Source organism: Astatotilapia calliptera, chromosome 10 (genome assembly GCF_900246225.1).
Source record: "Astatotilapia calliptera chromosome 10, fAstCal1.2, whole genome shotgun sequence".
In the NCBI taxonomy this organism is placed as follows: domain Eukaryota; kingdom Metazoa; phylum Chordata; class Actinopteri; order Cichliformes; family Cichlidae; genus Astatotilapia; species Astatotilapia calliptera.
In genome coordinates, this window is record NC_039311.1 from 27,172,154 (window position 1) to 27,196,698 (window position 24,545).

The window sequence follows — 24,545 nt, forward strand, 5'->3', positions numbered from 1 at the left end:
GTTTTTCTGGAAATTCAGCAGCTCCTGAACTTAGTTGGAATTCATCCCCTCCCAAAAAGGATCAAAAACACCCCCCTGCCCCATAAATCACACCTTTTCATATATCTATACGTCTTCGTCTCTGATAGTCAGTGCGCTAACCGTCAAAATATTCCAAACTGCTGATCAATACATCGCAATCTATCTAATAGCTGTTTTTGGCTGATAAAGTAAATTTGGTTTGTTATTAAATTAAACAAAAAGGGTTCATAACTGAGGTGTAACGGCTGTGATACAATCGTTATGAGTCCTTAAAGCAACAACAATGAGTGTAGTGATGGAGTGGTGCCAGCCTCCTCATGCACAGCTACAATCGCTATGGTCATCTCTGATGCTGGTGGTCTAACGCTGCAGTGAGGGCAGATAGGCAGTGTGTATGTGTGTGCACTTCTTTTTTTAATTTTTTTTTTTGGGGTCAAACATCTGTTTACAATGTGGGAAGTCTGAGGGAAAAGTCCCCATTTTAAATTATTAAGGTCCTGTCTAAGGTTAGATTCTGTTTGTGTGTGTGTGTGTGTGTGTGTGTGTGTGTGTGTGTGTGTGTGTGTGTGTGTGTGTGTGTGTGTGTGTGTGTGTGTGAGTGTGTGTGTGGTTGAGTTAAGCTGTTGGCAGTGATGCGACATGACGTTAGCTGGGACGTGTTGGGCTGAGCGGACATGGAACAGAGCCTTCCCAGATATGTCCAGCAGATGGAGGAACCATCTCTGCGAGTGTGAGGCTGGTTCTGATGTATTGATGGCCTACCAGACATCTAAGGGAGACCTCTGTGGGGGTTCATGAAGACGGGAGACCTCTGTAGGGGTATGAAGGGCTCAGTGAGGGTGTTTAGAGGTTGACAAGGTGGAGATCGGAGGCAGAGAAGTGGGGGCACAGAGCCATGTCTGGGTTCTTCAGCTGTCGCAGGATCCTTCGGTGAAACTTGGAGCGGACTCGGTTAAACTCCATGATGTCACTGGGATCCTCCTCAATCCAGAAGCGGTGGAACTCCTGCATCAGGTAACCTGCCAAGAAAGAAAGTAAATAGACACATATGTGCAGCTAATCCACAAGTAATTATCCTCGTACTGCATTTTAGCATCTTTTTTATTTTCCACCACACAGTTTAACTGATTTGTTTCTTTCTCACACCTCTTTTTTTACCATAGCAGGTGGAAAAAAGAGAAAAAGCTTCCAATTACAAATCTGCACACACAGTTAAACAAACAGCTGAAAGTTAATGACATATTTTTAACAATGTATGTGGTTTATGTGGTTTAATTTTTTGCCACTTTGGGACATTAGAAATTTTTTTCTATGACTGTATACAGTTAAGGCTCTCACAGTTTAAAAGATGAACGTAGTTCTGGCCCAGAAAAGTGGATGCAATGCAGAAACAGCCACCAGGGGCGCTACCTGTGGTGGACCCCATAGACTTCTGCTGCTATAAAAGTCCATTAACCCATTTTTGGCCAAACTGATTAATTCAAATAATAATAAAATAATAGTAATCCAAAATACATTTTGTACATTTTGGATATTTTAAGTTTCAGAAGGATTATGCTCGTTGGTTAAAACTATAAGCCTTAACAGTCTGCAGAAACATTAGTTATAAAAAGAGTTCCCAGATATACAGTTGGAATAAAGGTTGAAACTACCCAAACAGAATAAAACAGTTTTTTGTCCCAGGCTTTAAACTTGTATTATTGATATGTTCGGCTTGGGGTATTTGGAGAAGGACCTGCTTTGGAAGATGCCACTTGGTTAAAATACAATTTTATGCAAGTTCTGTATACCAACATCTCCCCAACCTTAAAATTTAAAAGAAAACTTTTTTTAATTCTGATGCAAAAACGTTCAAAATTCTAAGCAAAATGAAAAATACATAAATCAATATACGGGAAAAATAAAGATAAAATACTGTTCATCCCAATCCAATGTACTCACAGAAGGTCTGCTGGAAGTGCAGCAGGCTGGGCATCTCTGGAGCCACATTGTACAGATGGGTCTTCAGAGCTCCACTCACCAACAGAGAGTAGGCCAGATCTGTGATGTTGATGCCCACAATGGCAAAGGAATACCTGGGGGACAAAATATTTACTAAGTCAGTAGGTGGGACCCTGTTTTTTGTTAGACTGCTGTGACAGGAGAGGAGAAACAGACTGCAGGTTTTCCATTTCACAAAAGATTTTATGTTTTGTAGAGAACGGAGATTACACTCAAACAGATGGAAAGAGAGCCTCTGTAAGCAAATAACCATAGACATTAAACACAAGGACTTAAAATTCTAAAGGCATAAAATATAGATTAACAGGATTACTGTCCCAACATCACTCGGCCATAATGGTGTGCTCAACATCTTTAACCATTTCATTTCATGAGAAAGTCCACACTCAGTGCAAATCACAAACTGTCTATTTATTAAAGACACTGCTGCGATGTCGCACTTGTTTTTTCACAACAATCCTCGGCTCTATTCGGCACTAATGCAGACTGACAACAGAAGCCAGCGTAGCAGTACAGCAGGCCACACAGTAGTAAAATACTTCCTGCCCATTAGCACATAAACACAGTGTCTCCTGCTTACAGATCCACACACTTCTACAACGCACTCACATGCATATGCTGGCTTGTTGTGAGCGTCACATGCTGAAGCTGCTCTGTTTTGAGGCCAAACCTCACACAGCTCCAGCAGCAGCAGCCCAGATTTCCCTGCTCCACACACACGTGCATGTCTGCATATATTGCATGTGCATGTGAGACTTACCCAATCGCTTTGTCAAGGTTCTTCTGTTCCCATTCAGGCTTGTTTACCTCGCTGTGAAGGACACACACTTGAGTCACGGATAGTTTACATGTGAAGCAGCAACCACAGTGCACCATAATGCGCATAAAAGCTAAATCTTCTGAGAACAATTTAGAAACTGTCTGTTAATGCTGATTTATGGCTCTCTTTTTTTCTGCCTTTAGGCTGACAAGATGATGCTTCAGTTTGTATAAATTATCATGCTTAGTGCAGCTTTAGGTGCATGAAAAATCAACCTAAATGAGTAAGCAATGAACGCAGCAAACGGCAAGTGAATGAAAGTGAAGTAGAGTACCTTGGCTTTCTGTGTGTGCTCCTACAGTGCATGAGACAGACAGAGAAGGAGGCATGGGCAGAAATGGAGGTGGAGGAGAAATAAAAGAAAAAGAAGAAGAATCTTCATTTTGGAAATGAGACCGCTCACTGGGATGCCGATGAGAAACAATACAAGCAGCAGTAGTCAATAAAAGATGAGGCAGTGAATGGCATCAAGCTGTAAAAATGAATATAATCAAGCAGAGTATGATGGATGCAGAGTTATGCATGATTAAGTACAGATTAATGTAGAAGGAATACACCAAGTAGTTGTAAGTAGACGCTTTGATTTATTTTTATGTTATATCTGTTTTTAAAAATGAAGCCAGTGCTGAATTGCCTTCACTCTTCTGAATGGCCAGCAGGGGGCGACTCCTCTGGCTGCAAAAAGACTTCCATTTGTACTGAAACGTATGGGAAAAAACGTCCTCAGTTCCCTAACTGTGTGACCTCAATTAACACTTTTCTGGTGTCTTTATGAAGTCAGTCGCCAGAGTCCCGTCACATTTAGTAAAACTTAAAGTTCATTTTTCAAATTGTGGTCAGTGTTAGAGACAGAAAGTACAATTGCCCAAGCTATGTACATTGGCTAAGGGTTCAATCAAATCAATCTTAAGTTGTTAGTCAATGACAGAAAGCTGTCCTGGTTTTACCATTAGGTCCACCGTTGATCACTTTTGGTTTCAATAGAGTTTGTTTGGCATACATATGACCTTTTAGCGAACAGATGTGATATTTCTTTGATTATATTTTATACAAAACCAACCTCACATCCATGCTTTGTTTGAATCTGAAGGATATTATTTCCAGCACTGTGGTTACATCTAATATAATGTGTTATATTGTGATTCTGCTGTATAATTTACACACTTTTCATTGACTAATACTTGAACTTTGTGCTATTATAGCTCAATGTGCACTTTCCTCTGTTATTGCAAGGTTACATTTTTCTGTACTTTTCTTTTTCTATGAACTATAAACTCCATAAATTCATATACAGTCTACATCTGTAATTATTGGCAGAGATGTTCTACCAATCCACTTGGTGTATTCCTTTCATATGCCCGTGAAAGGCAAAATGAACATACTTGTGCTTTGGTTGGAGGGAATCATGGAGCATCTGCAGGGCAGTAGCCTTGTCGTGTTCAGCAAAATACCTGTAGAAAGACAACATAAGGGAAAAGGCATGTCTGAACTTCCCGTTCATGGATATGCATATGTAGCCTATGAATTATAATTATTTATTTATAGTTTTGGCTTTGATTTAAAGTCTTTAAATGACATGCTGAACATGTATATCTCCATATGTAAGTGTTGCACTGCTTGGCTGGTTTTTAATCTGTGTTCCAGGCCGACAGCTTACAGCAGGTTGTGCAGGCCCAGCAGTCCCATGCCCCTGAAATCAGTCTTTGGATCGCTGCCCTGGAAACCAATCTCACACCACTGTTTGGATATGCGACCCGTGAGAGGTGTGTCAGGGCGCAGCTCTTTCCATAGCTACAACACACACACAAGCACACAACCACAGCTCAGTAGAGTAAAATTATTATTCTATAACAAAGCATAGTATTCATTACAGTGTAATATCATGCCTGACAAGTGTAAGTACGAGACTGTAACATAGTGGTACAGGGGGAACTTTTTCTATAGTAAAAAATGTATTTAATTTAGTAGTGGGAGAACATCCATTTAATGAAATGAACTACGGGATAACCGATTTAACTCAAGCAAATGTAAAGAGTAATGATTCAAATAAGTGACCCCAGTCATGAAGTTTATCTGACACTACATGAAGACAGATACAATATTTTGTTCTCTTTAACCAACCAGAGAGAGACTGCATACCTTCATCAGCATTTCCTCATGCTCAGGATTTTCGCAGTCATAAGGCTCCCTGCGTAGCTTCTCCACCTCTGCCACCAGGCTCCTGTAGCCCACAATCTGCAGCAGGCTGGCCTGCAGAGAGATGCCGAGCCTGGAGAGACAAAGGGACAGGTAGTCCGTTTGTCTCTGAGGGGTGCATTGTATAAACTCTCCGCTGTCCTTCACAGCTACTCTAGGGATTAGCTTCCTTTGTTAACCTCTAATTAACCACAACACAAGAACAGAAATGTGATATGCAGCGCAGAGTCTCACTGTGGGTTGGTGTCAGGGTTAATTTTCTTCAAGGCCATGATGTCATCGATGGTTTTCTCCACTTTATCAGGATGGACGCTGAGGGCAGACTGCAGCAGCTGGAGTGGATGAGAGCAGAGAAGATGGCAGGAATATAAAGAGAGAGGCAAGGACAGAGTGGGAACACATGTTAAGGACTGAGGCAAGAAGACTGAGCAATAAACCCAGATTATGTTGCACGTGCATAACGACAGGTTGAAAGAGCCCCATACCTCATTCTTGGAGTACCTCAGAGATGACTCTGCAAGGAAATGTTGCAAAGAGTAAGACAAATGTGTACAGTAACAGTGAACAATGCTCTGTCCAATGCCTCAGACTGCTGATATGGTACACTGAATGTAAATCATGAATCTCTGAGCTAACATAATACTGAATAAGTAAGAGGCAGAAGAAAATTGGATGAATGAATTCTTGTGTTGGTTTGATTATATTCTGATTCTTCTCTGTGTTCTCGTCTGTGCCTCGCTCTGTTCAATTACTGTGTTTAAGCTTTGAATCTTTTGTGTTTCCTCCTCTTGCACATCCTGGTGTTAGTATTCGTGTATGTTTTCGTGTAGGCTTTCAGGAGCAAAGTGAAGGAGGAGATGAAAGCAGCACAGCGGGAGGTGAAACGCTGCCTGAGGGAAGCAAAGGACACCTACAGGAGGAAGGTGGAGCAGAAGTTGGAGAGGAACAATATGAGGGAGGTCTGGAATGGTGTGAAAACCATCACAGGCCACAACACCAAGAAAAGCACAGTGGGGGGGGGACTGTGGAGAAGGCAAACGAACTCAACAACTTCTTCAACAGGTTTGACCAGCCCACAACCCCCCCACCCTCACCCTCACCTTCACTACAGAGTCCTCTCCCCACTCTCCTGCCTCCCTCGCTTCCCCCCCTTCCTGACACCATGACACCCCCCTCCTCCAATCCCTCTCTCAGCAGCAAGACATCTCCCCCCCTCCCCTCCTCCCAAACATCTCCCAGTGTCACAGTGGATCAGGTCAGGAGGCAACTGAGGAAGCTTCGCCCCAGAAAGGCAGCAGGCCCAGACAAGGTGTGTCCTAGGATGCTTAAGGCGTGTGCTGCTGAACTTGGGGAGCCGCTACAACGAGTCTTCAACCTCAGTCTGCGACTGGGGAGAGTGCCCGCCCTATGGAAGACATCCTGCATCGTCCCGGTCCCTAAAAGGAACCGGCCCAATGAGCTGAATGACTTCCGACCGGTGGCACTGACGTCACATCTTATGAAGACTCTAGAGCAGCTCTTCCTCAACCTCCTCCGACCACAGGTACAACATGCCCAGGACCCACTACAGTTTGCATACAAGGCGGGTGTCGGAGTGGAGGATGCCATCCTGTACCTCCTACACAGAGCCCACTCACACCTGGATGGGGGAAAAGGCACGGTCAGGATCCTGTTTCTTGACTTTTCCAGTGCCTTTAATACCATCCGGCCCTGTATGCTTCAGGAAAAACTGAACAGGATGGAGGTGGACCCCTGCCTGGTGGCCTGGATCTCCGACTACCTCACCGACAGACCACAGTACGTCAGGCTGAAGGACATCACGTCTGACACTGTGGTCAGCAGCACAGGAGCACCACAGGGAACTGTGCTGTCCCCTCTTCTCTTCACCCTGTACACCTCTGACTTCTGCTACAACTCTGAATTATGCCATATTCAGAAGTTTGCAGATGACACGGCCATCATGGGGTGTATCTGGGATGATCAGGAAGAGGAGTACAGAAGTCTGGTGAGGAACTTTGTCGCATGGAGTCACACAAACCACCTGCAACTCAACACCTCAAAGACTAAGGAACTGGTTGTGGACTTCGGGAGGTCCAGAGAAGCTCCACTGCCGGTTCAGATAGAGGGGGAGGAGGTGGAGGTGGTCAACAAGTACAAGTACCTCGGGCTGTGGGTGGACAATAAACTGGACTGGTCATGCAACACAGAGCACCTGTATAAAAAAGCCCAAAGCCGACTGTACTTCCTCAGGAGGCTGAGGTCTTTTAACATCTGCAGGAAGCTCCTGAGGATGTTTTACCAGTCGGTGGTTGCTGGAGTACTTTTCTATGCTGTGGTGTGCTGGGGGAGCAGCACAGCAAAGAGGGACTCATCCAGGCTGGAGAAACTGATCAGGAGGGCTAGCTCTGTGGTCGGCATGAAGCTGGACACTCTGGTGACAGTGGCAGAGAAAAGGACATTAAAGAAACTGCTGGACATTATGAACAATGCTGGGCATCCTCTGCACACGGCCATAAACAATCAGAAGAGTCTGTTCAGTGACAGGTTGCTTCTCCCCAAGACAAGAACTAACAGACTTAAAAACTCCTTTGTCCCACACGCCATCAGACTGTTTAACTCCTCTCTGGAGGGGAGAGGGAGGGGAAACAGGAGGACAAAGGAGGGGGCAACAACTAAGCTGTAGTGCCTCTTCACCTCACTGTACAATACCTTGTGCAATACTTTTTGTAAATAGTCAACAGTGCAATAGACTCAATACTTGAGTAGCCATGCCCCAAAGAAAACTCTTATTTATCATCTGTTTTGCTCAAAATGTGACCAAAATTTACAAAATGAACACAATCCTGTATCAATGAAGACTCAAAACTAGAAATTTATACCACAAACACAGGCAGAACGGTGTTTACTGGGGTCATAAATCAAGTGAAAAACATTATTCAGATAGACTCCTATACATGAAATCTAATTGGCCCCCCACTGGCCATTACACAAAATGCAGACTTAAGTCATTTCCACACTGGCGTCACAACTGGAGTCTACGTCTATTTCAAAATGCAACTAGAATCAATGAATGATAAATATGACCAAATCATATACAAATATGAACATTGATGCATGTGTGCGAAACATTTTTACAAATAAGATGAAAGTCATACCTATCTTGAGCGTCCTGCGGGCTCCATGTTTGTTGTTGTAGCAGATTCGCTGCAGCTCGCAGCGTCCTGTAAACTTCCTGGCAACAAACTTTAGGCCCCGCCAAAGACACTTGCAGTAGAGGAACACAAAGAACTGGGTCACGACTCTGCAGGGGAGAAAACAAGGGGATTATACTCCTAAAAATTTACACAGATATTATATACAGTGGGTAAAATAAGTATTGAATACATAACCAATTTTCTAAGTAATATATTTCTAAAGGTGCTATTGCCATGAACTTCTCACCTTCATTTCTCAGTATTACACATAATTTATGGGCATCTGTGGTTTGATTTCTTTGCCTGTGTGGATTGGATTTGTTGTTACCGACATCAGGTGAGTAATGAAATAATAAATAACTGTAGGTATGATTTTTTTTTTCTGTTTGCTTTTTTACAGTTCAGCATATTACACAAATATGCCTACACAAATTTCTTTTTGACCAATTTTGTTTCACATTAAGTTTGAGACAAAGACACTGAAGTGAAAATGCAGAAGCAGAGAGGAAGACACAAAGTGTCAGAAGAGTGTGCTTCACATCTTGTCTACTAGGGGAGACTTGCAGCAGATCAAAGCGTGCTATTTTTGCAGGGGATGCTGAGAATGAAAATGGAAATGTCCTGGGAAATGCATAGTGACCCATTAAGAGAATAAATGATTTCCGGCCTTCGTCCGCCTCGGTCTGCAGAGAATGCTGAACATCACCCTGAACACAATCCTTTTTTTCTTCTCAATGTTTTCGCCATCGGTTGTCTCACTAAAGATTGAAAATTGTATTTTCCACTGCTACACTCAAAAAAATGAAATTGGGTGGTTGTTAAATTTGCAAAATTCAAACTTGTAATGTGAACAAAATAATTTCATGTTTCTGTGGTGAACGTAATTAAATCATGTAGGATCTGCATGAAATCCGGCAACTTCATTTATTCTTGTTGAGATGACATAATACAATCTAGTAAGAGTGGTTAGTTGCCTGGACTCACAGAATTCACAAGATCACACAAGAGTTCAAACCACAGGAAAATCACTGCGGTTAGAAGAGATAGACAACCATACACACACTATATGCCTTAGCTATTTATTGCGGTTTAACCTGTAAAGGACAAAAACATACAGAAAATTCTATATCAAGCCTTGTAATCATAGCTTCCCTATTTTTTTGAAGTCTAGATTGACAGGTCGGTGGCACAGTGGTTAGCACTGTTGCCTCGCACCCTATCACATCTGGGATAGGCCCCAGCCTCACTGCAACCCTGGTAAAGATAAGAGGATGGATGGAGTTATTATTATAAATCCATTAACATCTTATGTTAACCAGACTCTAGACTTTGTTGAACACTCCAAAAAATAACTCTTTAAATGAACTTAAAATAATCATGGAAAGGATTTCCACATTAATAAATAGCTTTCTATTACGATTAAGCATTTTTGTCGCACTAACGTAATTTGCATGGGTAGGATCAACTTAATTAAATTAAGTTGGACTCAACCTTAGTAAAACAGTTGATTCATCATTAATTAATCACGTTACTCTAACTCAAGTACATTAAGTTGGAATAACAGAATTGCATAATGCTAAAATAAAGCAATTTATTTACGTGGAAATTCTTTCAATGATTTTTTTATGTTCATTCAAAGAGTTATTTTTTTGAGTCTACTACTTTTTTTTAAATTTCCAATGTATAAATGGATTGAAAGCATTAGTAGGTAAGCTAATGGTAGCAAGAAAGCAGATTTTGTGTAGCGATTGGGAGGACTCACAGTACTTTAAGTACACTTGAAAACTTTTCTTTTCTATCCAGCTGCAAATCCTCTATCTTTGTTCAGCATTTACAATTTTTCCAGACAGAAATCAAGCCAGCTTGTGCACAAAGATCACAGTAGGACATGATCTTCAGTATCAACAACAACAAATAGAAGGTAAGAAAGGTCCGTGGGGATTAATCTTTCATTCTCAGCTTGTGGATGAGACTGGCATGTTGAACAGCTCGTACTGACACTCAGCTTTTTAACCTTCAAGGAAGCAAACACCGAGCAAAGGGAGAGTGAAGGAGGCGTTTAAGGTTATATAGCAACCCACAATTACAGGCTTAATACACAGAACTGTCTAATAAAATGTCCTTGAACAACACACTTGCCACCTGCTAATCTATTTTAAAGGGTTACCCCACTGAGTCATACACATAAAGGTCAGTTTGCTGGTTATTGCGAGACCTGCTCATCCTGTGAAAACGGTCAAAACAATGGAGACAACCTCCCACCATCATTTTATTAAACTTCACTTTGATTTAATTACACACAAGAAAAAACCCTAACTGATGTCCCCAGCTGCTAGAATGATTAAAGTGTTGCCGTTAATTCCTTCAAAATACTCTGATCAGCCAAAAGCATGAATCATATTTCCATCTCTAAACTATTGGTAGAGTCATCGTGGCACATTAGAATAATTACTGTAAGCAAACACAGCCATCAGTGAAAAACATTGGCAGCCTCTACTGTTCATTAAAAGTTAATGAAGCTAAATTTTCTCCAACAAATTTATTCATTCACTTGGGAAATCAGTTGGGATTTATGGGAAATTTGGTATGAACTGGGGCAAAGGGGGGGGGGGGGGGGGGGAGCACTGGTGGGTAAAGCCAATTTAAAGATTGATGACTACAGATGTGGAAAAAGCACAGTTATGAATACTGCTGGCTTTGCTAAATGCAAAACATTTAAGAATCTATCTCCAAAATACTGCCAAGTTCTTTTTTTCTCCGTCATTTGGTGTTTTACATTAAAGGTGTTTTATTTCACCTGTGTTTTGTTCCCCCCTCGTGTTTTGTCTTTCTCTTTGTCGAGACGTTTACTACGCCAACACAGTTTCACAGCAGCTTGTGAAATGTTCACAGCTTCTAATCGTATTCATGGACATTAACCTCCCCTCCTTATTTTCACGTCCCTGAATACATTTATACATGTCAAGCCTTATATGTACAGATTCCTATGGATGCTTGTTTCCACTAAAGAACAAAATGTCTGTCTGCCTAAGAAGTTCAGTTCAAGACAAACAAAATCTGATCTGCTGCTAAGCTGTCAATCATCTAGACCAATTTAGAACCACCAGTTAGAGTGGTAGACATAGTCTTTGGACTATGGAAATAAGCCAGAGAATCAGGACAAAACACACAACAAACTTAACACAGAAAACTAACCAGGCCATTTAAACCTCTTGCTACAAAGTGACAGTGCTAACCACTTCTGCATCAAACTATCAGAAAGCTCTTCCTCAGTGACCTCATTAAACACTTTCCTGAAGACTTTATAGGCTCAGGTGTTAATTTCACCCACATTGATTAAACTTTTTCTTTTTAATATTATACTCTCCCAGTTTTGGTCAATATTGAGCCCAAAATAGGGGGAAAAAACCCATTAAAAAAAACACACATTAAAAAGCCAAGGCAGAAAGAGAGAACTATTAATAGAAACACCTCTGGAGTGCTCCATTATTAAGAGGCCTCCTTACAAAGGGACTCATTCAAAGCCATTCACACCATAACAGCCACTTACTGCTACACAATGGCATAATGGACTGGAAAGAGCTTAAATGGGAGGACTGGGAATAAAGGGACCGCGGTGCTTGTTATTAATAATTAATTATAGCAGGTAGAAGGCAAACATGGATAAACAAGCTGAGAAGAGAAGGAGGAGAGTGACGATGAATTCCTTCACGTTTCCATGCAAAATGCAAATCCACAGCACAGCTTCCATCTTAATCACGGAGACTCGCCTTACCTCAGGAAATGCTTCATCTCGGCCGCTGTTACCCCTCAGGTGTCTTCGGTGCTAGTGCAGTTGAGTGATCACCTGGAAACGGAGGAGATGATGAGTGTTTGAGGCTAGCGGACACGGAGCCGCCAGACAGGCCCGAGCTCCGGAGCTGTCCGCGGTGCTGAGGAATTAACGCGCATGCAAATCTGCGGCTCTCCGCCGCAACAGCGCTTGATTCCTGCGAGCCGCAGAGCTTCTGTTTGGGTTAAATTTGGCGCTGTAAAAACCACAGCCACCCACAGAAGCTCTTCTGGAGGATTGAGGGCGGTTATTTAAGGTTTTCAGAGCAGAAAAAGGCAGATAAATTCAATTTTCATTCCTCGTTCGTCTCCGGTGTGATTGGCAAACCAAGGCGCAAACACTGAGTAATCTGTAGCTGAAGACGCTACAGGAAATCAAACAGCGGCTGTAAAAGGTTTACCTGTAATATAACCGGTAAAACCAAAAGAAAAAGACCCTTTTCTTACCGATTTGGGATAATAAGGAGGCAAAACGGAAGGCGGGAGGCGGCAGGGTGCAGCGTTTTTGTCCTCTTCTCTGGGCTACAGTCGCCTGCTTTCCTCCATGTTGACTGACACTCAGTCTAAAAGCTACAGCAACAGCAACGCAGTGCAGAATAACAGCACTCATAAAGTCCCAGGAACATTTTCTACCAGTATCATGTATTGATAAAACTGGACACGTTCTTGTTTTTGTACCTTAAAAAGTGTAGTTGCACGTTTCCATCTCCTTGTTTTCATTGTTCAATTCTCAACCAAAACAGCTTTGCATGATTTATAGTTTAAAACCATCCTTATTTGGTTTATACTTGCCCTTAGGGCCTCAGTTTGTCCCTTAGAACAAACCAGTTTAGCTCCTTTCCTTTCTTCTTTAATACGCTTTCTTCTGATTGGCTGCCCCTCAAAAACAGACGGTTTGAATAGCAGGTGGGTGGGGCTTCTGGACCTGAGATAGCCGTATTAGAAATAGCTCCCTAATGCCATATAGATCCAAAAGTAGACAAAGAATAAACTGAAGCCTTACGTTTTGGTTCACAGAATTTTGGTTCTTCATTATTTGAAACGTATCACTATGAACACCAATAAATGTTCTAATATAGATATTAAAGGGAACGTGTAATAGGACCACTTTAATATCTTGTAGTGTAGAGATTCATTAACCTTCTGTGGTCTGAGTCATCATTGGTCATTATCCTATGTTTTGGATAAAACCAAAAAAGGCTTTTTTTAAAGACTTGTATGAACAATAAAAAAAATACATATTAGGATAACACAGGGTTATTGCCAATGGTGGCTTCACAGGATTCATTTCATCTCTAAGCTGCATGATCTTGTGATGATTCAGCTTGGCATTTGCCATGAGTTTGCCTTTCCCACTGATCCACTGCCAGACCAATCACACTGGATGAAACTGCATGCAGCATGATGTTCACCACGGTGTTTCCAGACTCTTCTGTCTGCCACATGTGCTCAGTGTGAACCTGCTCTCATCGGTGAAGGGAATGGGACATCGGTGGTGGACCTGAAGGTTCTGGTGCTCTCTGGATTATGCCAGTCAAGCTCTTCAGTGGTGGGCTATGAACACTAAGTCCAACTAATGATGTCAGGCCATCATTTCACCCTAATAGAGTGACAATCTGATCAGATACATACACATGAGCATATCACTGGAAGTCATTTTGTAGGGCTCCAGCAGTACTACCCTTCTTCCTCCTTGCACAAAGCAGCAGATTGATTGATAGTTGATGTCCTTCTGCAGCCCTTTTGTCTCCTTGTGTGACAGCCTATCTCCTGCTGCAGGTACCATCTCATGCTATAACCAGTGATGAGCAAAACAGGAAAAAGCTAAATTATAGATAAACAAGTTTTTTTTAATTATGTACTTTTTTCAAATAAATTAATTAACAATAACATCTCAATACATTTGCTGTTTTTATTCAAATAGAATACATACACACCAAAATATTTTTGATTGTTTGCTGTGCTCTGTATCTTTACATCTGTATTTGTCTTGGACTGAGAACCACCACAGTACAATATCATTTGGGTTTCGTATTGCTAAGTCTTCTTTACGTCCTGTAAGTTGTGAGGTGGGGCTTCCATGGGTTGGACTTCTATCCCTTATTGGATTTTGATCTGGGGAATTTGGAGGCCAAGTCAACACCTCAAACTGGATACTGCCGTTGCCTTCAAACTATTCCTGAACCATTTCACTTTGTGGCAGGGTGCATTATCCTCCTGAAAGAGGCCACAGCCATCAGGGAGTGCAGGTTCCATGAAGAGGTGTACGTGGTCTGGAACAATGCTTAGGTAGGAGGTACATGTCAAAGTAACATCCACATATAGGTGCAATGGTGACAAGATAATCAGTGCTGTTCACGTCACCTGTCAGTGGTCATAATGTTATGCCTGATCAGTATGCTTCCATGTTACTGTTTACTAATTAAGGTCATGACATAGTTAAGGACTCTTGTTCTGGTTAAACTGAATACATAACCAGATCAACTTTCCTATATCATGTGCAAAATTATAGCACGTGCCATATTTCCACATCATATTTCACACACACACATTCTTGTTAAATTACATTCACCAGCCACTTTATTAGGTGCACTTTGCTAGAACCCAACTGAACTGCCCTTTGCTTTCAGAATTCAAGGCAGAAACATTCCTTTAAGACTTTGGGTCATATTAACATGATTAGCATCACATAATTGCTGAAAATATTTTGGCTGCACATCCCTGATGCAAATCTCCTGTTCCACCACATCCCAAAGGTACAGTACTTTATCAATTGAGATTTGATGACTGAATTCTGACCCTACCAGTCTTCTATTCTCCCATTTTTGTGAGCCTATATGAACTCCAGCCTCCAGTGGCACAGTGCTGTCTTCTACTGCTGTACCCCATCTGCTTCAAGGTCTGATGTGCTTTGCTCTTCTGTATACCTTGGTTGTAACAAGAGGTTATTTGAGTAACTGTTCTTATCATCTGGAAGCAGATATCTGATATCAGTGGGGCATTTTCTCCCACTAAGGTTCCACTCACTTAATATTTGTTTTTTGGACTCTGTAAACCTTTTGCTGGTTGTGTGGAAAACAAATCTCAGGAAATCAGCATTTCCTGAAATACTCAGATCAGCCCACGAGAGACCAGCAACCATGTGGTGTTTAACATCCCTTAAATCACCCTTCTTCCCTACTCTGATGCTGGGTTTGAACTTGGTTGTCCTGACCCTGTCTACATCCCTAAATGGGTTGAGTTGCTGTCATGTGCTTGGCTGATTGGATACTTCCGCAGATGGGAACAAATATACCTAAACAAGAGGACAGTGAGTGCATAATCAAGAGATAGAATATCCACACATCATTTGTCTAATGCAGGACTGAGATAGACTTACATGTTTTCATTTCTGTAAAATCATTTTAAAGTAAAGTAACTGAGAAAAGACAAGAACAAAGAAAATTTCAAAAAATATTTTAATAGTAAAAAAGTAAAACTCTGGGTGCAAGAAAGCCATGATGCAGTTTGTAGATTGCCAAATGACATGAGTGTAAAAACTGTAACAGCACCAGAGGAGACAACTAAATGAGCTAAGTCATTTGTCTGCATGCAGCCATGTAACTCAGAGGAATGTAAAACTGTAGACTGTAGAGGTGAAGAAACAACAAAAACAAAACATGAAATATGGTGACATTTTATGAAACAAAAAAGAAAACAAACAAAAATCAATAATCAAACAATAAACAGCAGCGGGAGTGAAAGTTGACGTCAACTGACCCACCCTCTTTAACCCCTTTTCTCTGTTTATTAAATAAAGGAGAAAACCGCAAAAATAAATCTTACAGGGGACTTATTATGCTTTCCTTTTGTCTGTGATGATATTCTGTTAATATGCTCAAATTAAAAATAACTAAAGTCTAAATTAAGGCTCTGTTTATCAGAGGAGGTACTCCTAACATGGTCATCCCAGGTACACTACAAAGACTCTGAATACAGAAGCTCCGCCTACCAGTTGTTAGAACTTTGTTTCTGAGGGGCAGCCAATCAGAAGAAAATTGGCTTAAATGGGGAGGAGCCTAAACACTTTGTTTTAGACAGTGGATGAAGTGAAGGGCTGTGCTATTCAGTTCAATCCAATTTCATTTATACAGCATTGTGCTAACGCCCACAATAAGATTTTAAAAAAGGATGATTCTGAACTGTGGATCACACCAAGCTAAAGAATAAAAATATGGAACTGAAAATAGACACAATAGGTCCTTTTTGTAAAACTCTGACAACTTCAAGGGAAGCAACAGGCAATATTCTATAAAAATGCTACAGCATTAATGAAAATGTGGCAATACAACTGTAGGACCCTAGATGCAGTCTGATTTCTTGTGCTTAAAATGTATACTTTTATTCTGATAGTCTGGTGCAGACAGGAAGTTTGGCAAGAAGAGAGTGGAGCCACACGGTTTTTTGACCTCTCAATCTCTCTTCATCTATTTTGAACTGAGCACACACAGGTAGTCTCTGGCTTAGTGCATAAAAGCTCAACTTCTGTAACAATATTGAAGTAAAAAGAGTAAAACTGGCCTTTATCCACTGACCTACAGTAGGGGAAAAAAGATGTCATTCTTCAGTCATGGTGTATCGTTGGCTGTGAGTGTCTCGGTTCTCTGAGTGTCATTGTCTGCAGACAGCAGCAGCTGGTCTGAGGAGCTTTGAGCCTCGGGGTCATCAGATGCTTCAGTAGGCTCTTCGGGTAAAACTGAGTATGTTGGGACAGCGTTGAACATGATAAAACCCACGGTGATGACGACAAATGAGACGATGTACAGGGCTGAAAACTGAGACACACAACAGGGACACAGATTAACGCTAGAGGATTTTGTTCATGTGTGAGGCCTTTTTTGCTTATACCTCCACTGTCATTAATCAAATGGAGTTGTTGTGGGCAGTGTAGTATTTCAGGTGTACGTCCTCTCCTGTTGTAATCCACCTGCTACAGTTAAACAACTATGATCTACCTTGTGTACTTTGTGGTTGGGTTTTGACTTCAGACCGTTTCTGCATTGTTCTGAACTAAAAACAGTTCTAGGAGGTCAAAACTTTCCAAAAGAAAAAAACCCATTTAAAAACCAAGCAACAGTAACAAGAACACAAAATTCTTCTTCTGTCAAATCCTAGCCAACCTTCACATATCCATTAACCCTCCCCGGGTTGACTGGCAGCCTATTGTCATGTGAAAAAGTCAATTTTTGCTGTTTATTGGTTTTTATGCAAGTTGAAATGCCTTCTTTTTTGCAAGTCTTGTCAAGTCAACTTTAGAATAAATCTTACAGAAAATCTTCATCAGCTGATCACACTTCTACTACCCTGTGTAACGTATCGAATCCTTAAGGAGCTATGGGGATGACAGGGTTTGCTGATGCATAATGGATGATACAGGGATCTTGACCATCCTCTGCATCATTTACTGGGCATGCTGCTTGAACATTTTCTCTAACGTCAGCCTTAGACTTACTGCCACAAGGTCAGATACAGGAAATCATTACCCCCTTATTTAAATGCACTCCTAGCATTTATTTTACTGAACAATATACCTATTTGATTTTCTAAATATTTCTCACTGGTCATGTGCCTGTCATCTTGTTTTTCATGCTCTAGTAGGAACCAACTGGTTCAGCACAAAATAAATATTTTAACTAACCAAATAAATCATTTGCATTTCCTGCTGCTGCGAGACAAGGCAGAGCTATCGCTCATTTCTCTCATTAAGGACTGACATGCATACATACAGACATCACAAACTCACCTTGTACATGAAGAGAAAGAGGCCACAGAAGAGGCTGAAGAGGTCAGCAGTGAGCAGAGAGAGGTTCACTGCTGTGGCGCTCGTCATCTTCACCACTACAGGCATGAAGCTGTATAAAGCGTACATGCACAAGGTGTAGACTACAAACAGCATGGCTGCAGAACACAATAAACAGATTTGAGTGAGAGGCAGTGGAGTGATATTAAAATCAGAGACGCTTCTATAAATGTGATTATGTTGCAGTTTAATATGACAGTACAGAAAGTGAACTCACAGATGTGAACGTCCCACTTGATTTCTCCTACTGCACGTGTTTCCAGCACAACTCTGCAACAATAAGCAACAAGTTAAAATGATGAGGGAACATCATTAATAAAGGGTATTGCATCACAATTAGGTACTATTAGGTATTACATGATTAAAAAAATATTTGTTTGCATTTGAACTCATTATACATGAGTAAAGGTTGAGCAACCAAAACTGGCTCCTGAAGGTCCTTATATGTAAGATATCATATCATCATGTTGCCTAGCAACCACTTACCAGCGGCCTAAAATGACCTGTTTGTAGCTTCATGTATTAAGAAGAGGATGATTTTGATTTCTGTTTAACTTTCAAAACACTTAATATATATCCACAAAATCTTCAGTATGTGTAGTATATTGTGACATCATTGTGTTACCTAGCAACCACCTATCGACTGACTAAAACCACCAAAAACCCACATTTTTCCTGTTTCTTTGTTTGTTTTATTAATTTGTTTTATTCACGTTAACACTGGTGCTAGCCTTGGTCATCCTCAAATCCTCCATATTCATACATATACCCACAACCTAAATTTAAATAAAGCTCAACAAGCAAGGTCTTCTCACACAGATATCACTGAAATTCATAGAAAGTATAAGAAAAAAAGATGCTAAAATCACAATCATAATCTCAAAATTTTCCATTTTCCAACTATTCTTGTTAACATCTTCTATAGTGTCTATCATGGTCTCATCTATGTGTTTTTGCTCTCGCCTTCTTATTGTTCTGAAACCAGATTAAAATTTTAAAACACAAGTTGCTAGCAAATAAGCAAACTGTGGGTAATTCTCATTTCTGACTCTTGGAATGACTTAAATTCATAAAATGGATTTAATGTTTTAAATGAGCGACCCAGTCCAAAAATAATCAAAGTGTTTGTGAAGGTCAGGTCCTTTGCTTGTCTAAGATCTGAGGAAAGACCCAAAGGATTTTGAAACACAGCTATCGCCCCCTGCTGGCTGTTAAAAGGAATTCAGGTTTAAGACACATCTGGTTCATCTATTAAACAATGTGGGCTGGCAGAGAGCTGTGATGTATATTATCTGATGGCAAAAAAGTGACATTATTCACATTATATTAATGATATTAGCACATTAATAGTGGCTCAACAATAGTCATTACTCTGTAACAACAGTACAGAACAATACTACCTGCTGTGTCAGTGGTGCAGAAAAACACAATATCTTACAGTTGTACACCGCTGATGAGAGTCCCAAACAGGCCCATCATGCCCAGGAATTCAACTCTGCTCAAGTTCTTCACTGTGTGCTCCTGGCACATGTTGGATATGGCGTAGAGGACGGCACTGAGCAGGACCAACCCATCGCCCAACAGTACATCACTGGCTGCACAGAGAGAAAGAGACAGTTAGTATAAGACACAGGCACAATTCCAATTTAATTCAGTTCAATTCATACCAACATCTGCCTCTCAGACACTGAGGAATTATTTAATATGAACCTACACTGACTGCGTTACGAATCTTTTACAGTGATAAATGTATTTTTGCCTGTTTGTTTGTTTTTAGTCAGATGAGGATACTGGCTGTCTGAATGCCTTCATGCATCAAGAGGATAAACAAAAAAGTCTGACATTAACTTTGACTGAGGAAAATGTTCTTACTGGATCCCTGGTCTCTTCCAGCCAGAATGTCAGCTCCTACCATGGCCCCCACCCCCAACAAACACACTGCTACAGCTACAAAGTGGATCACCCGATATCGAGTCTTCAGGAAAAACCAAGAAAGTAACATCAGCACCGGGATCACAAAGCAGTCCAGCAGCTGAAACACACACAGTGACAAACAGGCGTTAACATGAGGGCAAAAGACATGTTGCACTTCATGCAAGCCAGCTTGTTCCTCACAAACAGACCTCTTTAGTATAACCTCCTACCATGTGAAGTCAGCCAAACTTGACTAAAAAATAGTCAAGTTCGGCTGTAAACCCAGAGTGTTTTTTACACCAAGATGGGAGAATTTTACTGAGAAAGTGAGAAACACCATACGTTCACATAGTAGCACCTGTTTTATGTCCCTCTTTGAGTCTATAGAGTATCATTACATACAAAATAAACATTGCACTTATTTCAACAAGACTTCAAACTAGCAGCTAAGACAATAAGCTCATCAGGAGAGCAGCATCAGGCTCGCCCCCTGCTGCCCAGTGAAGTCTTTTGGTTAACCAAACTATACATGTGTTCAAAGCAAAGTCAGGAGAAGAGTCTTTACTGACAACACTCTTTTGTTACCTGTATACTTGTCAGCGTGGTAAACTGGTACGCCTTCACTACTGTGTAGTTCGCCTCAACGTCTGCTATAGCCATCCCCAAATACTTCCACCAGTTGGTTTTTAAAATCTGTAGGATGTTCCTGTCACCTGAAGAAACACATCAGACTGAATTCAAATGGTCCATAAGACCCTTTAAACATCTAAACACTGCTTTACACATACATTTGGTGATCTGAACAAACTGTGAATCATTAACTCCTTTGTGCTATTTTCTGCTCCTTTGATCTTATTTTACTCACTGTTCAAAGGATATTATAAACAAAGGGAATTAAATTAAGCTTCCTTTTAGAGGAGTTGATGCTGTGCTGTGTTATAACCTGGATAATGTTCATTTATTTGCATTCAAATAGTGGTTACGTGATACGATTATGACGTCAACGTGATTCTGCTCCATTGCTAAATATTTTGTATCCATTTGTAATTAATTAATGTGTATATGTAAACAGTTTATGTTTACGATAAAAGATGGATTTTCAGAATAAGAGCTCTAGTACTAATATTTGTTTCTGTCCGCTAATATGCTTATAGTGAGCAACATGAGGACAATTAATCATCACATAACACTGCAGCTTCTGTGAACTCTGCACAGAATTTTAGTTTATTGCCTATTGTCCTTTTACCTTGTTTTGTGCTATATTACAAGGATGGAAGCTCGGATGACACAAGTCTTAAATAATGAGGCGATCTCTGTGAGCCAGACGCTCAGACTTAACCTTGTTTTTTCTGCTCTTTATGAGATCAGTGAGAGCAGATAATATGATACTATAGATTTTCAGGCACAGAAGTCACAATCATCTGTGGTTCAAACCTTCTGCTTGCGATAGGCAGACAATCAGAAGAAAGTTGTGTTGAAGGGGGAGGAGCTTAAACAGCTTGTTTCAGACAGAGGATGATCTAAGAGGCGGCACCAAGTACCTTATAAAATCCTTTTGGCTGCTCCCTTTAGGGGTCATCACAGTGGATCATCTGCCTCCATCTCATCCTATCCTAAACGCTAGTGATGGGACGTTCTGTATCGAGGCTTCGGAGCGTGTGTCGAGTAATGGAGGGGGCGTTTCCGCGAAGCGCGTATCGAGGCTTGCTTCATTTATGGGAGGAGCTGAAAATGATGACGTCCGAAGCCTCGCTGCCCGGCTGTACCACGTGACTGGTTCATGAAGTGGTTCGAACTTTGCCGCGAGATATGACAGCGATATAAACCCCTCAGACTTCATTCAAAAATGTGGGTGTTTGATGGAGAGTTGCGGTTAGTGAGAGTTTGGAGACCGTATGGAGGTTTATGAGAGTGAGGAGAGAAAGTCAGGAGAGAATGGAGCCAGCTAAGAAGAGGAGGATGTCCTCCCCTGTGTGGGAACATTTTGATCTTATTCCTCCCAACAAGGTATGTAAATTTCTACAGAAGATGTATTTTCATAATACTGATGGTGCAATACAATTTATGTTAAGCTGTCTGTACTTTTGTACAAGGTGAAGTTTTTGCTATGTGCCAGGGAGCTGGGATATAACAACAACACCTCATCCATGCTTAGGCACTACAGAGCTTTGCATGAGAATAAGGGGGACACCGATTGTGGAGCAAGACCAGGTGAGCCATCAAATGCAATGATAATATAGCATGCAGTAATGTTACTAAATGATATAACAATATTATACAACTGTTATAAGTTACGTGTGTGATATTTATATTTGTGCTTTATCTTTATTGTCTTTCCTCAGGAGAACAATCTCAAATAGATGAAGACCTGGTCAGCATGGTGATTGAGGACTCACAGCTATTTAGCATTGTGGAGGACAAAGGATTTAAAAGATTTGTTAAATCGTTAAATCCCAGCTATGTTCTCCCCACTAAAAAGGCCATAAAAGCAGTGAAAATTTAGTTTTTACAGAATAAAATGTGAACAGGCAGGACTGAGGCTCAAAGCCTCAGTGTGTAGCTGTCCATACCTCAACGTTACAAAAGCACAACTACTGTCCACACCCCAACCACACCTCACCTCACAGTAAATGATCATTTCCATTTCAAGCATTTCCAAATAATCATTTTCCATACTGCCAATATAAATATACACAGTATACTGCCATCACTACAATATACATGTTTTACACACTCCTTTTGTTGTTGACATTTACAGGCTGTGTGCAAAATGCCACACTCTTCAAATTCATGCCAGCTATTATTTTTTACGTCCAGTAGGTGTCCTACTAGAGCAAATGAAGCTTCATGAAGCTTCGCGTTGGGGTGAACCAATTGGATGAAAAGCTTCAGTGCTTCATGGGGCTTCATCTGCCCATCACTACTAAACGCCTCCTCTGTCACATCAACCCTCTGTACGCAAAAAGGAGGAGGACATGAGGGGCTGATGTGACAGAGAAGGATTATTTTTTAACAGTGAATCAGGCAAAGCTACTCCAAAAATAAAAGCATGGAGCTGGAAATGAGGTTAATACTGTACATCTCCTTTAAAGTTCACTCTTGTGGTCTCACCACTATTCCTTTTCCCGCTAAATCAGCTTACTTTACCATAAATTTGCAGGTTCATCAGTATGATTGATGCTACAGAGAAACATTTACTTATTGTGACTCACTGAGAGCAGCCAGAATGTCAAATATCCTGAGAGCATGACAGTCTGACCTGTGCGGGTGCTGAGGTGTGTTGTGTAGGTGAACAGCAGGAGGGCGTAGTTGAGGAAGCTCTGCAGCATGGGTGTCTCCACTTTGGCATGAGTCAGGTACTCACAGCTGACTGCTGTCCCACATATCAGCAGTGACAGGACCTGACCCATGAGTATAGTCTTCAGCAGACTCCTGGTAAGTGAAGAACACGAATCATGCATCAAAAGAAAAACACTGTCGTGAATGTCATGATGATATTCCAACTTGCAATTTGCTTAGGGACATCTAACCGAATATTGGTAGGGGTGGATGCATATATTTGTATATTCAGCTGTATGTGCACTCTTGACACTGTGTGGTTTAGAGAAAATCCCAAATAAATAAACACTTGTGCACCTGATTTTTTGTTTTTACAGTCATTAAATATGTATGCTGTTCAACCATTCAACTCATTCAACCATTCGACTCTTGAAAAATTGTGGATGTAAGTTCTCTAGTTCTTTTACAACCCTGGTGATTCCACGCCTGTTACATTCACTGATACAACATACATTACAGTAGCTAAAAACGAGATTTACACATCTAGATTTGTACTCACCACGTGAAAACATCTCTCAGGTTGTATCTGTGCAAACCACAGCCAATCTTCATTTTCCCACACAATCTCTCCTCCACGGGCCCCTCCATCTCTCTAAGAGCTAAACATAAAGACATAAAGACATGGACACCGAGCAAGATTAAAAGCTGGAAGAAAAATAATTGGGAATTAGTGTCTTTCGCTTTCAGTATCTTCATCAGACTGCCCAAGCAGAGCATGACACCTAATCTCCAAAGGACTGAGGTTAATGTACAAACACATTGCATGAAGTGATTAAAACCGGTTATATATATATATATTTCGTTACGAGCTTTGTGTACACTGGAGGCGTCGACGCTGATAGGTTTACTATTACATGCTTTAGTTAGAAAATAAATATCCCGAATTGTAGTGTAGCTCGTAATGATTCGTAATACGTACTTAGTTACGTTAAAGCAGGTATAAATAATTAGTAGCAAGTACAGAAATATTAAACTTAAACTTTTCAAATGGAGTTTGGTGAACCTTGCGTCATTTATTACACTCCATTAGCTAAACAGCTAACAAAACAGCGAATTAATCCATGAATGTAAATGAATATGAATAAAACATACATTTTGACGTTCAATTATGTGGTGACATCCTCCAGCTGTGATGATTTCATGTTTATTCAGGAAGAAAAAAATCTTCGTCCACGAGGAAACACCTCTCAACCAGGATGAACAGGACTAACCTCGTGTTCGCGTAGGACCGCCCCTTACGCTCTGATTGGTTGCAACGAATTCTAGGTGACGTGTGCACAGTGCAGTCAAACTTATTAAGCTGATAAAGAGGATAATTACAGTTAGTTTAGTCAGAAAAAAATAACACAAAACGTATTTTATTAGGGATGAATTATTGTTATTAGTATAT

The 24,545-nt window shown here is 40.9% G+C and overlaps 2 protein-coding genes across 3 annotated transcripts; both read right to left on the reverse strand.

The window, feature by feature from the left end:
• Window positions 1–584: 584 nt before the first annotated feature.
• elmod1 (ELMO/CED-12 domain containing 1) lies at window positions 585–12,714 on the reverse strand. Of its 2 annotated transcripts, XM_026182983.1 has the most exons (12): window positions 12,511–12,714; window positions 12,008–12,079; window positions 8,194–8,339; window positions 5,524–5,552; window positions 5,273–5,370; window positions 4,982–5,111; window positions 4,500–4,633; window positions 4,225–4,293; window positions 3,117–3,137; window positions 2,783–2,833; window positions 1,963–2,096; window positions 585–1,040 (listed from the first exon to the last, which is right to left on the reverse strand). In XM_026182983.1, the coding sequence occupies exons 2-12, from the start codon at window positions 12,022–12,024 to the stop codon at window positions 865–867; spliced, it is 1,005 nt and encodes a 334-aa protein (XP_026038768.1). In that variant the 5' UTR covers window positions 12,025–12,079; window positions 12,511–12,714; the 3' UTR covers window positions 585–864. The 2 variants fall into 2 exon arrangements, with proteins under 2 accessions (XP_026038768.1, XP_026038769.1); XM_026182984.1 differs by lacking the exon at window positions 3,117–3,137 and having other exon boundaries at window positions 12,511–12,708.
• A 3,024-nt stretch (window positions 12,715–15,738) lies between these two features.
• slc35f2 (solute carrier family 35 member F2) lies at window positions 15,739–24,434 on the reverse strand. Its single transcript, XM_026183106.1, has 9 exons — window positions 24,248–24,434; window positions 23,655–23,754; window positions 23,076–23,248; window positions 20,402–20,529; window positions 19,775–19,934; window positions 19,341–19,497; window positions 18,120–18,172; window positions 17,846–18,000; window positions 15,739–16,877 (listed from the first exon to the last, which is right to left on the reverse strand). The coding sequence occupies exons 2-9, from the start codon at window positions 23,741–23,743 to the stop codon at window positions 16,671–16,673; spliced, it is 1,122 nt and encodes a 373-aa protein (XP_026038891.1). The 5' UTR covers window positions 23,744–23,754; window positions 24,248–24,434; the 3' UTR covers window positions 15,739–16,670.
• Window positions 24,435–24,545: the final 111 nt, after the last annotated feature.

Excerpts from the sequence above, each read along its gene's own strand:
- elmod1 (XM_026182983.1), bottom strand. Across the intron at positions 4,634-4,981 it reads ATGAGGAAATGCTGATGAAG|CTATGGAAAGAGCTGCGCCC; the intron begins GTATGCAGTCTC and ends TGTGTGTTGTAG. Across the intron at positions 1,041-1,962 it reads GCACTTCCAGCAGACCTTCT|GTTACCTGATGCAGGAGTTC; the intron begins GTGAGTACATTG and ends CTTTCTTGGCAG.
- slc35f2 (XM_026183106.1), bottom strand. The coding sequence starts at position 23,743 with ATGGAGGGGCCCGTGGAGGAGAGATTGTGTGGGAAAATGAAGATTGGC. Across the intron at positions 20,530-23,075 it reads ACACCTCAGCACCCGCACAG|GTGACAGGAACATCCTACAG; the intron begins GTCAGACTGTCA and ends GTGTTTCTTCAG. Across the intron at positions 18,173-19,340 it reads CTCATCAGCGGTGTACAACT|AGTTGTGCTGGAAACACGTG; the intron begins GTAAGATATTGT and ends TTATTGTTGCAG.